General features: G+C 42.8%; 1 protein-coding gene across 5 annotated transcripts in view; it reads right to left on the reverse strand.

The window, feature by feature from the left end:
- Positions 1-15,414, reverse strand: part of EXOC3L4 (exocyst complex component 3 like 4) — a 486,275-nt gene that overhangs the window by 266,149 nt on the left and 204,712 nt on the right. For all 5 annotated transcript variants that reach the window (XM_085626317.1, XM_085626315.1, XM_085626318.1 and 2 more), the window contains one exon: positions 2,029-2,157. In XM_085626317.1, coding sequence (XP_085482443.1) covers positions 2,029-2,157 — 129 coding nt within the window. The remainder of the gene's footprint in view (positions 1-2,028; positions 2,158-15,414) is intronic.

Consider the following 15,414-nt stretch of genomic DNA (forward strand, 5'->3'; position numbering starts at 1 on the left):
ACCGTGAAGCAGAAAGCAACTCCAGTGCCTTGAGACTCTCACAGGTGACTTGCCGCGCTTTATTAATCTTGATTGATTGACTGGGTGTAAGCCAAGCCAGGGCTCAAAAAGAACACAAGGGTAGGACGTTGCTAGCCTTCCAAGGGACTGCCATTTGTTTAAAATATAGGAAGAGGAACAGATAATCTTAAACTGCAGCACAAGTCAACTTGGCCAGCTGCTCTTTGTTCCCATCAGAGCGAGACAAATAAAGGCCATATAACAGATCAAAAGAGCTAGAGGAGCAAAGGCACCAACAACGTAAATACACCAAATGCAGTAGCACTCATTCTGCTCCTACGTAGATCTTTAGATGTGTCTCGTAGACTTTATATACGGCTCGTATTTTGTAAGGTATCACTAGAAAGAGAAAAGTCACTGCTATAATCTTACTGAAGCCTCAAACCAATGTGGTTTAGAATTTCTTCTATGCACTTGTTGACCTTTTTAAAACAATAAGGAGCTTGGGCAAACAATACCAATCAGGTAATATTATTTATTAACACACTTAGGGGCCGATTCCGATCCTGTATTTTTTTTTCCCGTACGACTCGTATCCGTATTTTTTTATGTACGAATCGTACAAGTACCGTACAAACGGTGAAGTACGATTCGTATGAGAAAAATACATACGAATCACCTCGGGAAAAGTCTACGAGACGTCCCCGGACAGTTTTACGTACGAGTCGTAAAACTGAAGTCCGAGCGCACAAGTCCGATCCGTACCGGCGTTCCGAATGCACAAGCGTATAGAAAACGTCCCGTACGGAGCGAACTGTGTACGACCCCTACCCCGGGTACACTTGTGCCCGGGGTACGAGTCATACGGCCCCCCCACCCCAGCCCCGTATGTATGCGCCGTACCCCAGGCATACCCCCAGCCCCATATGTATGCGCCGTATCCCAGGCATACCCCCCAGCCCCGTATGTACGCATTTTACCCCAGGCGTACCCCAGTCCTCGTGTATGTACACGCCGTACCCCCACCCGAGCCCGTATGTACGTGCCGTACCCCCACCCCAGCCCCGTATGTACACACTGTACCCCCAGTCCTCGCGTATTTACGCACCGTACCCCAACCCCAGCCCCAGGCGCGTACATATGGGGCTGGGGTGGGGGTATGGAGCGTACATACGGGGCTGGGGTGGGGGTACAGCGCGTACATACGGGGCTGGGCTGGGGGTACGGCGCGTACATACGGGGCTGGGCTGGGGGTACGGCGCGTACATACGCGAGGACTGGGGTACACCTGGGGTATGGTGCGTACATACGCGGGTGGGGGGTATGTCCGTACATACGGGGGTGGGGGCTATGGTCCGTACATACGGGGGGTGGGGGTATGGTCCGTACATACGGGGGTGGGGGGTACGGTCCGTACATACGGGGGTGGGGGGTACGGTCCGTACATATGCAATGTTGGGGTACGCACCGTACATGATGACACATACGATGTGGGTGATGGCGTGTACGTCGCGTAGCGGGGCTCCTTTTCCTCATGCATCGTGGCGTACTTGAATTTTCCGGCACTTTTTGGCTCCCATAAAAATATAGCTGTGCGGAATGCTGTGGGTACGAATCGTACTTGCTGGTCCGTAAAACGCTGCCTGACTCCGTGCGGACGTCGCGTACGCGCTGTCCAGTATCGGAATTGTATGTATTTTTTAGCCGTACGGTGTTTTTTACGATTCGTATGGAAATGGTATTTCTGTACGAATCGTACTTGCTGGTTTGTACGGTGGAATTCCCGGGTACGAGTCGTACGGAGAAAACGCTCCGTACGACCATTTGTACCTGGGTTTTACAGGATCAGAATTGGCACCTTATTGTATGCATGGCTATAGATTGACAAATTTAACAACTCCATCGTTCATATGGAATGTGTTACCAAATTTGAGAAAATTAAATTAAATTGAAATTGAAAAATGTAATTTTATTCCTATATATGGATAGAGATAAACAGTATAAACATTATACTTGTTCTGAACATACCTCCTGAATGTCAACATACAGCTCTGAGGTATAGATGCCATCCAATATTTCTATGTCTGGTTCATTTTCTTTGGCCCAATTCTTGCTCTGAATTTGGCAGAAATTCTCCATATATTTCGCAATGGTTGCCTTAATATGCATGAAAGAACAATTAGATTATCGGAAGTTAAAATACAAACCAATCATTTTCTTTTTATCCAGAAGTTACATTTTTACAATAAGCAAAATTAAACATACTGCATGGCTTTGGTCATTTGACATAATATCAATAGTAATTAGCTCTGTATGCTATTGGCAGTCATCCCCAGTTGATTCCCATTTCATTGGCACTGATGCTGCCCTGCCTACAAAAGTCTTCATACTACTGCTTATTAGAACAAGATCTACTCTGAAGAGAGCTGATGATGCTTGAAGCCTCTGCTCCTTCTTATGGTGGCGGGAAGTCTAAACATGTATTGGCAGAGCCAATAGGGCTCTCTTTTGAGTCCTGTTCATTTTACCAATGGTTTTTAGTCATTCTGTACAACATCCCCGATGCCATTCAGCATTACTAAAGAAAACAAATAAAAAAGGCGCCATGATACGCCGGCCGCCTAATGTTGTAGGCATGCCACCACACATAGGTGTACGCCCAAGAAATGATGTGAGCAATTTCTTTTATTTACCAAGCTGGATCAGTAAATAATAATAAATATAAGTAGAGAGAAAGTATTTTTTTGAAGTGCAGGTGGAGAAGCGCCATTAAGGGTGTGGGTGGTCATGAAGGAAGGAACACCACAAAGGATGCAGGTGTGGAAAGCATCTCAAAGGTCAAGGGTGAAAATGGGCTCTGAAAAAGTTTGCAAATACTCACAAACATGTACCTTTGGAATGCACGCGCCCCTCCTCAGGGAGAAAATTCACCCACATGTTTGGGGTAATCTTTCTTTTTAACAAGTGTAGATTCATGTTTGAAGGATCCCACAAATCAAGCAACCCTTGTGCTCATAAAACAAACATAGATGCACATACAGCTTTGTGAATTTGGTTTCAATGAATAAGCATTTAAATTTCAGTGACTCAAACCACTATGTAGTGCTCATTTTCAATCTGTACCGTCTCCTCATCCTTTGGAACTTGGCACCTTGAATGTGACATGCTTATTGCTTAAATATAATCACCTAGGTCACTCCTTGGACCCCGTCCTCCTATGCTTTTCAAACAATGTCATGTTATGTACTCCAAATAATTTATAGATCGATTATCAATGCCTCTCTTTCTATCGTACTTTCTTTCTTTCTTTCTTTCTTTCTTTCTTTCTTTCTTTCTTTCTTTCTTTCTTTCTTTCTTCCTTTCTTTCTTCCAACTGGAAACAATCTAAAATGAGGTTAGGATGTTCTCGGCAATTGTGAGCTACTGTCGCCAGTGGATAACTAACTTTTCCGTAGTAACCAAGGTTTTACAGAAGATGACACACAAGGATGTGTCGAATCTAGTGACCTGGGACAAGGATTGTTTAGTGGTCTTCCTAGGGTTCAGAGAAAGCCCCTGCAATGCTGCGGCACTAGGAATGCCTGATTACAAAAAGCGTTTTTGCTTTTTTGCAGTGAGAGGAAGGGCTGTGCTCTCCCAGTGCTTACGCAAACACATGGAAGTGCCCGTAGACCTGTGGCTTACTTTTCAGCTACCTTAGATCCAGAAGGGGCGGCCTTTCACAGATTTCTTAAATCTTTGGCTGCCATGGGTGCAGCATTGAGCGATGGAAAGGCATTGTCATGGGTCATCCTTCAACGATGTATGTGCTCACTATGTAGAAATACTGTTGACATGTACTCACACACAGCATTTGACTAACAACCATCTGACCCGGTATGAACAGATCTTACTGGTGGCTGAGAATGTAACTCTAAAAAGATGCTGTTTTGAATCCTGCCACCCTGTTGCCTCTGCCTGAATTTTACAATGATTAAAATTAATTGGAGCATTACTGTTTCAGTGTCACTGATTCTGCACCAAGCCAAGACCAATACAAGATGAGCCACTGCCTGAATCTGGTGTTGCATTGTTTGTGGATGGCTCATGTTCGTGAGACCATGAAGGAAATTTACGAGCTGCTTATATAGTCTGTACCGTTTTAGGAGTAGTAGAAGCTTTGTGGCTGCAGGGAGTGTTTTCAGCACGAGGCTGAATTAATTACTAGAGCATGCTGTGCCTCAGACCAGCAGAGGCTAACCATTTTCCCTGACAGTTCATATGGCTGTGGTGTTGTTCATGATTTCGGACAGTTATGGTCCCAGAGGAAGTTTATGATCTCCTTGGATTCACCTATTCGGAATGGGGAGCTAGTCTGAAAACACCTTGAAGGATTGCAAATGCCTGTACAAATTGCTGTTGTTAAGTGTGCGACTCATCGTAAGAGGGATGATTATGTGACCATTGAAAACAGATATGCCAACAAAGTTGCCAGATACCGTGCTTACAATGCTTGCACCTTTAATGGAGAGCATACAAATGAGGGAACAGCCAAGAATTACCACCTTTTGTTTACTACAGCTGATAACTTGGGAGGAAGTCAAGATGTTGCAGGGAGAAGTGTCAGAGGCAGAACAGCAGAGTTAGGTCAAAGCAGGTTGTGTCAAGAGAGATGAGGATGAGCTTTGGGTTTCAGGAGATAGGAGGCCTGTGTTGTCTAACAGTCTTTTACCCCGGATTGCCAGGCATTCTCATGGTCCTACTTAAGTGGGAAGGCTCACGATGGTCCTGGGGGTTTAGGCAGACTTGGTTCAATCCAATGTTTAGGTTGATGGCTGAAGTCACATAGGGAGGTCAGGTGGTCCTTTCAACAGGATGCAATTGGATTTCATTGAGATGCCTCTGTGCAATGGCTTGAGGTACATGTTGGTTGATGTGGGCAACTTTTCACAATGGGTTGAGGCATACCCCCACAAGAAGAAGAACAGTCTCATAGCAGCAAAGCCTTTGTTGAGTGAGTTAATAACCAGATTTGGCATCACATCTTCTTTGGAATCTGACCGAGGCACGCACTTCAACAATGAACTACTGAGGATGCTGTGCTCTGCTTTACAAGTTGAACAGAGACATCCCCATCTCACCAGGAGCAGTGCCACAACCTCAACCCCAGTGACTGGGTCTTGGTGAAAAAAGCACATCTGAAAGAATTGTCTGGAGCCTCGCTAGTGTGGGCCGTTCCAGGGGATCCTAGTCACCACGACTGCTGTGAGGTGCGGAGGTCTCCCCAACTGGTTGCATGATGCCCATACATGCCGAGTTCTGTGCCCCCTTGATGATTTAACAGCACCTATCCCAGAAGGAATCACTGACAGAATATCGAAGGTCAGAATATTGACCTACAAAAATATCGCAGCAAGAATATCGAATTCAAGAATATCGACATCCTATCTACATTATGGTAAGTACAAAAATATCGAGAAAAAAATATCGATGTCAAAAATATCGTTGTTAAAAAGATTGTTTTTTATTTAAGTTAAAAAAATAATGTACAATAAAGTACATAATACATATAATTAAAATAAACATAGTTAAAATGATTACTTAGGGGCCAATTCCGATCCAGGTCGGAAATCACTCCGACCGAGCCGGATCAGGGGTGTTTTCCGACCGATCCAGACTCCTCCAGTCCGACCGAGCGAGTACGATGCGGCCGTATGCTGTCGGACTCGATTCGGTCGGACTCCCATAAAAGTCAATGGGAGCCGGTCGTATGAAGCGTACATGGGCTCCCATTGACTGAATGGGTACGTCGCGGACAAGGGCGCCCCCTACAGTGGGTACGTGTCGGTGCCATCCGCACAGTACATGCCTTTATTGGGGAGACCCATGGGTTTCCCCCTGTGTCCGAGTCGTAAGGCTGCGGGTGACGGGGGGTCCGTCGCAGACACCCGAAGTCCGACTCCAGGAGCTTTTGCGAGCCAGACGCTCCGACTCGATCCGGCTGTCCGAATCGAGCATCGTACTAGCTCGGTCGTGAAACGTCTCCATTGCGCGTCATGGTTTGCTTGCGACCGAGTCGTACGGAACGGTTCGGAGCCGGAAACGATTTGGGCGGAGATTTCACACTTGTTCGCATCGTACTTCGACGTCCAGACCCGTGTACGACTCGGACGGAAATTCAGCCTCCGAATCGGATCCTCTAATGCCAAACCCGATTCGGTGCCCTACCGACCGAGATCGGAATCAACACCAAAATGTTTAAAAATTATAAGTAATATATATATATATATAATGTAAAAATAAATTAAATGTATACATATAATATATAATATATATACTTACTTATTAATATGTTTTAATAATTATTTTATTAACTTATAAATTGTTTTTAAAAAACTTATAAATTATAAATACATCTATCCACATAATATAAATAAAAATGTCATACATATATGTAACAAATTAAAAAAAATTAAATTATTTTTAATCTTTTTAAAATTAATTATATACTACATAAGCTAAAATAATACAAAAAATATTAGATAGTGGAGGGAATAAAATTACTATTCCAGCACCAAACAGTGCAACAGTAGGGAAAATGTTGGATAGCGTAGGGGTAAAAAATACTATTCCCACCCCACTGAGTGCAACAGTAGAGAAAGTGCTGGATAGCATAGGGTTTAAAATTACTATTCCCACTCCAGGGAGTGCAACAGTAGGGAAAGTGTTGGATAGCGTAGGTGTAAAAATTACTATTCACACTCCAGTGAGTGCAACCGCAGGGAAAGTGTTGGATAGCGTAGGTGTAAACATTACTATTCCCACTCCAGTGAGTGCAACAGTAGGGAAAGTGTTAGATAGCGTAGGGGTAACAATTACTATTCCCACTCCAGTGAGTGCAACAGTAGGGAAAGTGTTGGATAGCGTAGCAGTTAAAATTACTATTCTCACTCCAGTGAGTGCAACAGTAGGGAAAGTGTTGGATAGCGTAGGGGTAAAAATTACTATTCCCACTCCAGTGAGTGCAACAGTAGGGAAAGTGTTGAATAGCGGAGGGGTAAAAATTACTATTCCCACTCCAGTGAGTGCAACAGTAGGGAAAGTGTTGGATAGCGTAGGGGTAAAAATTATTATTCCCACTCCAGTGAGAGCAACAGTAGGGAACGTTTTGGATAGCGTAGGGGTTAAATGAACATACTTATTAATTTAATAATTTTTGTAAAATAAATAACATATTAATTTGGTAATTAACAATAATAGTAAATACCAATAAAATTAAATTAATATTTACTTAATTACAATAAATTACTTCCCACCATATTCCCCTATAAACCCACACCAGCTACACATAAAAAAATAACACAATTAATGTAATTATCAAGTAATCAATTAATAAACATTAATTACTATAAATTAACAATAAATACATTAACAATAACAATAAATAAAAATTTATAATACATTATTTATAATTAATATGATTATAAATTAACCAATTAATAGCAATTAATTACCAATTAATAATTAATTAACAATAAATTAATAATCAACAACAATAAATAAAAACATATTAATTAATTAATAATAATTAAATTACTTTCCACCCTATTCCCCTATAAACCCACAACCCGCTGCACATAAAAAATAACATCATTAATTTAATTATCAATTAATCAATTAATAAAAATTAATTACCAATTAATCAATCATTAACAATACATTAATTAACAATAGCAATAAATACAAATTAATAATACATTAAGTGTAATTAATGTAATGATAAACTAATCAATTAATAAAAATATATTTCCAATTAATAATTAATTAACAAATTAATCAAAAACAATAAATGAAAACCTATTAATTGATTAATTATATTTAAATTACTTCCCACCCTATTCCCCTATAAACACACAACCCACTACATATGAAAAATAACATAATTAATGTAATTATCAACTAATCAATTCATAAAGATGTATTACCAATTAATAATTAACAATAAATTAATTAACAATATCAATAAATAAAGAATAATAATAAATTAATTATAATTAATATAATGATAAACTAATCAATTAATAAAAAAGGTATTACCAATTTATAATTAACAATAAAGTAATAATCAAAAACAATAAATAACAACATATTAATTCATTAATTATAATTAAATTACTTCCCACCCTATTCCCCTATAAACCCACAACCCGCTCTGATACTAAAACGCAAAATTTACTTTTTTGTTTTTTTACTAATTTCTAAACATTTAATACATATATTTAAAAATAATAAAAAGACATTACAAAAAATGTAAAACCTACATATAAAATACATACTAAAATACTAACACTAATATAAATATCGATATTATTAACAACAATATTTTTGCTAACGATATAACTTACTTCGATATTACTTACTTCAATATAAAAAAAAACGATGTAACTTACCGTAATGTTGATATTCCGGTCACCGATATTCTTGACATCGATATTCTGTCCTTACGATATTAAAAACTCGATATTATTGTACGGCGAGATAAAAAAATGTATATTTTGACTGCGCACCTCCCAGAAGTACCAGTGGTGGATGGAGATCACAGGTGCAGGTTTGTCAAGCTGACGGCAACCAGCAGGAAGCAGAAGCAGCACTTGTTCAGCCTCAGGCGAGTCCTGGAGAGTCGGTTGTTAAAATTGAAAGAGAGGATAGTGCTGTGGGTCTGACTGAGCCAGACTCTGACACCAACAAAGGGCCTAGTGCTCTGCAACCATGAGTGACTGTAGGAGAACGTTGGGCAAGAAGGCAGGAGTGGGGCAGACTGGTCAAGCAGGGAGAAGGTGACCTGCCTATCATTCCTCAGGATACTGAGTTTCTGATCTGAGTGATGGAGGAGGAGAAGAGACAGCACTCAGAAGGTCAAAGCGAGCAAGAGTGCCATGTCGGAGGTACACTTCCGATAAATGGACTTACATCCTTGCAAATGACAGGTAGAACGAGTTTTGGGAATTTTAGGATCACTGTGAAAGTTCGATTGAAACTTTGGGAACTTGATTTCCAGTTCAATCTTACTTTTCAACTTCTTTTCCTTTGACTTGAGACACCTTATTTTGGATGTGGCCGAATTTTCTTTCTTGGATGCGAATGAGTTTCTGAAACACTTTATTCTGGAACTGATTGTTAATGAACTTGAAATGCTTTATAATAAGAAGCATTTAAATGGAATTTGTAGGGACGAAAAAGGAGTACTGAGGTCCATGGATGCTGAAGGAGCCTAAGGTTGCCCTTTAGAAGAACAGGGAGTAAGGCTAAGGAAGACTGACAAAGATCTTTGTACATGTTCTTGTTGCCTATCGTTTGAACTTTGGTTTTGCTGCTTGCACAGGTGGAAACTGACAGAGAAGACTCTGCTGGTGCTACGTTGCACCCAAAGGTTTAGATTCAAATAAATAAATAGAAGCTTATTCTAATGCTAATATGCAGAAATACATCATAGCAGGCACACTAATAGCTGTAGTTGTAGTACTAATTGTATTGCTTACAGGTTATTGTCAGCTACATATAGGTCAGGAGAGATCAAGCCTACTGTTGCTACTACTACAGTCACATTCAGCTGATAGTGATCTACAGTAGTGGGGGTCTAAGAAACTGCACACTGATCTATCAATGGGAGATTTCTCTTCAAACGCTTATTTTAGATTGCTTTATGAATACATTGACACTATTAATGCAAGAGATTGCTATATTTGTACCCAGTTGCCTGCTTCTGTTGCAGAGAGCATAACCTACCACCATATTCCGTTGACTTATGGAATTTCTTGCAGTCTTCTACTAAGCTTATTCTATAGACAGGGTAGTTTCCAATATTATTTTTTGAATTATGATTTAGTCCTAGCAGATCTCCCTATGTTCAAACATTTGAATAAGAATCCTTATTACAAAGGTGCAGAGATTGCGGGAAAATATTTTGCATCTCTTGAGTCACTAGACAATGCCTATGCATATGGAAAGAATTTGTCATGTTTAATGTCAGAAGTGGAGACAAAATTCCTGAATTTAGTAGAAGGAGAGATCTAGAGTCCAAATCAGAACCTGATAAAGAAACACCACAGGTGGACTAGTGAAAAAATTGAACGTTAGGGGGTCGATTCCGATCCTGTATATTTTTTTTCCGTACGACTCGTATACGTAATTATTTCCGTACGAATCGTACAAGTCCCGTCCGACCCGTGAAGTACGATTCGTACGGGAAAAATACATACGGATCGGCCCGATCCGTACGAATCGGATCGGGAAAAGTTGTACGAGACGGACCCGGACACTTTTCCGTACGAATCGTAAAAATACAGTCCGACCGTACAAGTACGATCCGGACCGGCTTTCCGATTTACGAATCGTACGGAAAACGTCCCGTACACGGGGAATGACTTTACCCGCTACGAAGTGAACTTTGTACGACTCGTATCCCTGGAAAAGTTGTTCCCGGGGTGCGAGTCGTACAGGAGTACGAGTCGTACAGGCCCCCCATGCATATGTACGCACCTTACAACAACATCGCGTATGTACGCAACGTACATACGCAATGTTGGGGTATGCACCATACATACACAACGCATGGGGGTGTATGCCTGTACGCCTTGTATCACTATTGTACTGGTGCCGTACGGGTACGTGTGAAATGCACCGTACCCCCGCATTCATTGCGTGTGTACGCCTCGTATCACTATTGTACTGGTGCCGTACGGCTACATGTGAAACGCACCGTACCCCTGCATTCATTGCGTGTGTATGCCTCGTATCACTATTGTACTGGTGCCGTAAGGGTACGTGTGCAACGCACCGTACATGTCCAATTCCGTTGTTGCGGTACGCAGGGGTTGCTGGACACGCCCCCCCCAAGTGACCAGACCCTGGTGGTTATGTATGGGCTCCATATTATAGGTTTGGCTTTGGGTATGGGGTATGTTTCCTGCCCCTCACCCCCACCCTGGCCCCTGGGTGTTGTTCTCACCTTCTGCGGCGTGTGCGTCGGTTTCGGTGCACCAGGTCGTAGGCTAAGAGAACCGGGATGACACGTACGATGGGGTTCATGGCGTGTACGTCGCGTACCGGGGCTCCGCTTGTAGGACTCTGCTTTTACGGGTGTTTTTGGCTCCCGTAAGAAAAGAGCCGTACGGAGTGCCGTAGGGACGAATCTTACTTGCTGGGCCGGAAACCGCTGCTTAAATACGTCCGGACATCGCGTACAGGCTGTTCCGGATCTGAATCGTTGTTTCTTTTTACCCGTACGGTCTTTTGTACGATTCGTACGGAAAGAGGCTTTCTGTACGAATCGTACTTCCTAGGTTGTAAGGAAAGTTTACCGGGTACGAGTCGTAAGGAGAAAATGCTTCGTACAACGATTTGTACAGCCTTTTTCCAGGATTGAAATCGGCCACTAGGTGAAGGGAAATGTTCCTGCCTTGATGTTAGGGGGCCGATTCCAAAGTTCCGGTAAACTTTCCTTACAACCTAGGAAGTACGATTTGTGTAGCGCTGGGGGTTCGCGCCGTACATACACGGGTGGGGGTATGGTCCGTACGTACACGGGTGGAGGTTCGGGGCGTACCTACACTGGTGTACATACATGGGTGGGGGTACGGTCCGTACGTACACGGGTGGGGGTTCGGGGCGTACCTACACGGGTGGGGGTTCGGGGCGTACCTACACTGGTGTACATACACGGGTGGGGGTTCGGGGTGTACATACACGGGTGGGGGTTCAGGGCGTACCTACACTGGTGTACATACATGGGTGGGGGTACGGTCCGTACGTACACGGGTGGGGGTTCGGGGCGTACCTACACGGGTGGGGGTTCGGGGCGTACCTACACTGGTGTACATACACGGGTGGGGGTTCGGGGCGTACGTACACGGGTGGGGGTTCGGGGTGTACCTACACTGGTGTACATACACGGGTGGGGGTTCGGCACGTACATGCGGGGGCTGGGGGGGGTACAGCGCGTATGCGGGCACATGTCTTCATGGTTGCTATGGGAGTTCGGTCCGGACGGTTGTAAAATCGAAAGGACGGTACTGATCGTACTTGCGCGGTCGGACTTCATTTTTCCGATTCGTACGGTAAATCGTCCGGGGATGTGTCGGACACTTTTTCCGACCCGAGGACATGTGGGGGAATTTTCCCAATGCGATTCGTATGGACTTTTTCCCATGCGAATCGTACTTGCCAGTTTGTACGGTACTTGTACGATTCGGACGGAAAAAAATCCGGATACGATTCGTACGGGGCAAATTTTTCCAGGATCCGAATCGGCACCAAAGTGTGAAAGAGGTAGTGAGCCGAGAAATGAATATGTTTTGGCAAGAACAAGAAGTTTTAATGAATCAAGGGAGGACTACTGTTCATGCGAAATAGGGAAACAGGAGGAATCCAAGGACGATCTACTATGTGGAGCAAAGGAAAGAAATCTCGAGTGTTGTTGCCAAGTTTTGTTGTTTGAACATGGAAAATAATGAGACTTGTGTCATGGGATTCTTGAAGGTTCTGTTGTAGGTATAATTGAGGATTATACTTCAGCTTTATTTAGATTCCCTTTAGACTCTGGGAGGTACAGACCTCTTTGCGATATCTATGTTGTGTGGCTTCATGCTATACAATATTCTTTCAAGAGAACTTCTACAGAGGTTCTGCTATGCTGACACCTTTCTCTGCTTCCCTGACTTAAATAGGGATTTCCTGATTCCTGATTTAGAATAGGGCTTGATAGATTTTCTTAGGCAACCTCATGTATAGGCAAGAGGATCAAAACTTTCAATCTACTTACCAAACTTTGCATTCACTGCATTGGAGCTGCTGAATTCCTCATTTGCTTTTTGTTATCGAGGAAAACATGTGTCAGACATTTGATGTTTTCCATTAGTGATTCTGCATTTTTTTATACTAGAGGGTCTATTAGGATGGCGGGCGGATCGCCCCCGCCGGGGGCGATCCGCCCGCCATCCTGCCATGATTGACCCCCCGCCACATTAGGATGGCTGGGGGGTCCGCGGCGGACGGGAAGACCGTCTGCCGCTTTTCCGCTGGTCGACTCGTCGACAGGGCGTAAAACTGCCACAATATGGTGGCGTTGTCTGCAAGACACCGCCATCCATATTATGATGCCTGTGGAGCCTTGCATTTCACCATGGAAAGGCATGCGGTTTCTGCTATTGCCAGAATGTTGGGGGGTTGGGGTGCACATGGGGGTACGTATGGTACCCCACTACATTGGCATGGACAAGGTGGCAGGCACCGCACGGTGCCTGTAACCTTGTGCATGCCAATGCACAACGTGCATCCACAGCTTTGTGGCGGGCGGTGCTATGAGTACCACCCGCCACAATGTTGTGGATGGGGGATGGCACCGCCTCGGTGGCAGTGGCATCCTAATGGCCACAGCGGGACCGCCGCACCTCTGTCAGACGGTCACGCGCACCGTTACGGTGGCAGGCGGACATCGTAATAGACCCCTGTGTTTCTAAGACTGGTTTATATTAGCTTGACTTTGAATTTGTAATAAATCCATACTTTATCCCATCTTCTGACTCAGAGTTTTACCGTGTGGCCAAATGGGTCACACTGTAAGTATGAAATTGTAATTGATCATAACTCCTTAATTTTTCAGGCACCTACAATCTTCCATTGCAGGTGGAAAGGAAGAAGAAGCCCAAATTCAATGTGTTAATCCTAAAAAATGCCCTAGAGAGTCTTATTCTCTTAACAGAGCAGAGACATCCTGTCACTTTTTCCATGGAAAGAGCATCGGATTTGAAAGTGTGCAGTAGAGTTTTACGCAGTTCTGCACCCTGTGTACTTGTGAGCACTCACATTTTGCCACATTCTTAGGATGCCCAGATGTTTCTGCATGCATTTTAATATGTAATAGTAACAATGTATGGCCTGAATTTCAAAAAAGGTTAGAAATCTACAAATGCAGATTTCCGTACTCGAATAGGTGCAGACTTCAGTTTTTTTAGAATGCACAATATGATTCCATGTTATTCTTGGAAAATCAGGAAATTTGTGACTACTCTTCATCGTGGTGATCAGAATTTTGACACCATTTGGGGTCTGATTTCCTTATATATATTTAAAGGGAGCTATAATTGTGCTGCAGTAATTTGGCACCAGTTTTACACAGAACGCGGATATTATTAATTGTAGTGTGAAAATGATCAAGTGGTTACAAGTAAGACCATATAAATTGCAACTGGAAAAGCATCATCCCTTGTTGCTCCCTAGCAGGACCCTCCCCACCACACCAGTGAAAACTGGAAAGGCGGGGATGTGGCAAGAACTGTTTAAATGTTGTGCTCATAACTGAGATAAGTATTGTAAATGAACATGGTACATTAAAGCAGCTACTGATGCTTAATGGTGGAACCCACACCGGTCCTATGCCTACACCTCGGTTTTTCAATGAATATGTGGGTAAGTTCATAAGTTGTTATTTTGGTGCAGAGCTCTGTTCGGTTAATGGCTACCTTAAGGCAACACGCTATGGTACCAAAATTTAATTGCCTAAATATTGTTTCATAAAAATATTGTATCGTAAATATTATGTGCAAAAATATTGCCCCACTGGAGCTAATAATAGAAAATCTACAACCAATGGAGCGATATTTTTGTAAACAATATTTTGGCCATGATACTAATGCCAGGAACTATTTTTGTTATTGATATTCTGACACACAGCCAGAAATGAAGTACTCTAATGAGTGGTTAAATCATGAAGTAGTGATCTTGTTGTCCAGAAAACCGCCAACCAGGTGAAGTGAAATACATCGCTAGAGTAAACAGAATGTTTAGATGCATCCGTGTCCGCCTGTGTTCATTCTGGTTCAGTGCAGTTCACTCAGCTAACACATTAGTTCCTTGGAATTGGCTTATACCAATTTTTTTCTGGAAAGGTGACTATCTCAAAACACACGCATTTAAAGGGCCATCTCTTTCCAGTCCATTCCAGGGCATGAGACCTATTTCCAAAATGTCAAACTACTCTAGTCTGCTGATACCTATATGGGATAGATATATGTACTGGGCTAACCAAATATGGTCAAGTCCAGGGTACTAGACCTTTTTTTAACTTCTTGGACATACCTAAAGAGCTACCAATAACTGTTTGCGGTCAAACCTGTACTCTATCCCTAGACAGAATACCTTTAGCCTTGAGGAAGTCCCATGGTAGGGGACGAAACACATATTGGATGTGTATGTGAATCACCTTACTTCTACCACCACATGATTTGATTACCAATGCCAGTTTCAGCCATTGAAATTTAATATTTCTAGGTACTGTGACACTCTGCAACAATAGCGGTACAAAAGGGGGTGGTGATGGACGGAGCATCAGAACCAATCAAACACTCACACCCAGTCAACAGATCTGGGTTTGATCCA

This window comes from Triturus cristatus, chromosome 9 (genome assembly GCF_964204655.1).
Source record: "Triturus cristatus chromosome 9, aTriCri1.1, whole genome shotgun sequence".
Classification (NCBI taxonomy): domain Eukaryota; kingdom Metazoa; phylum Chordata; class Amphibia; order Caudata; family Salamandridae; genus Triturus; species Triturus cristatus.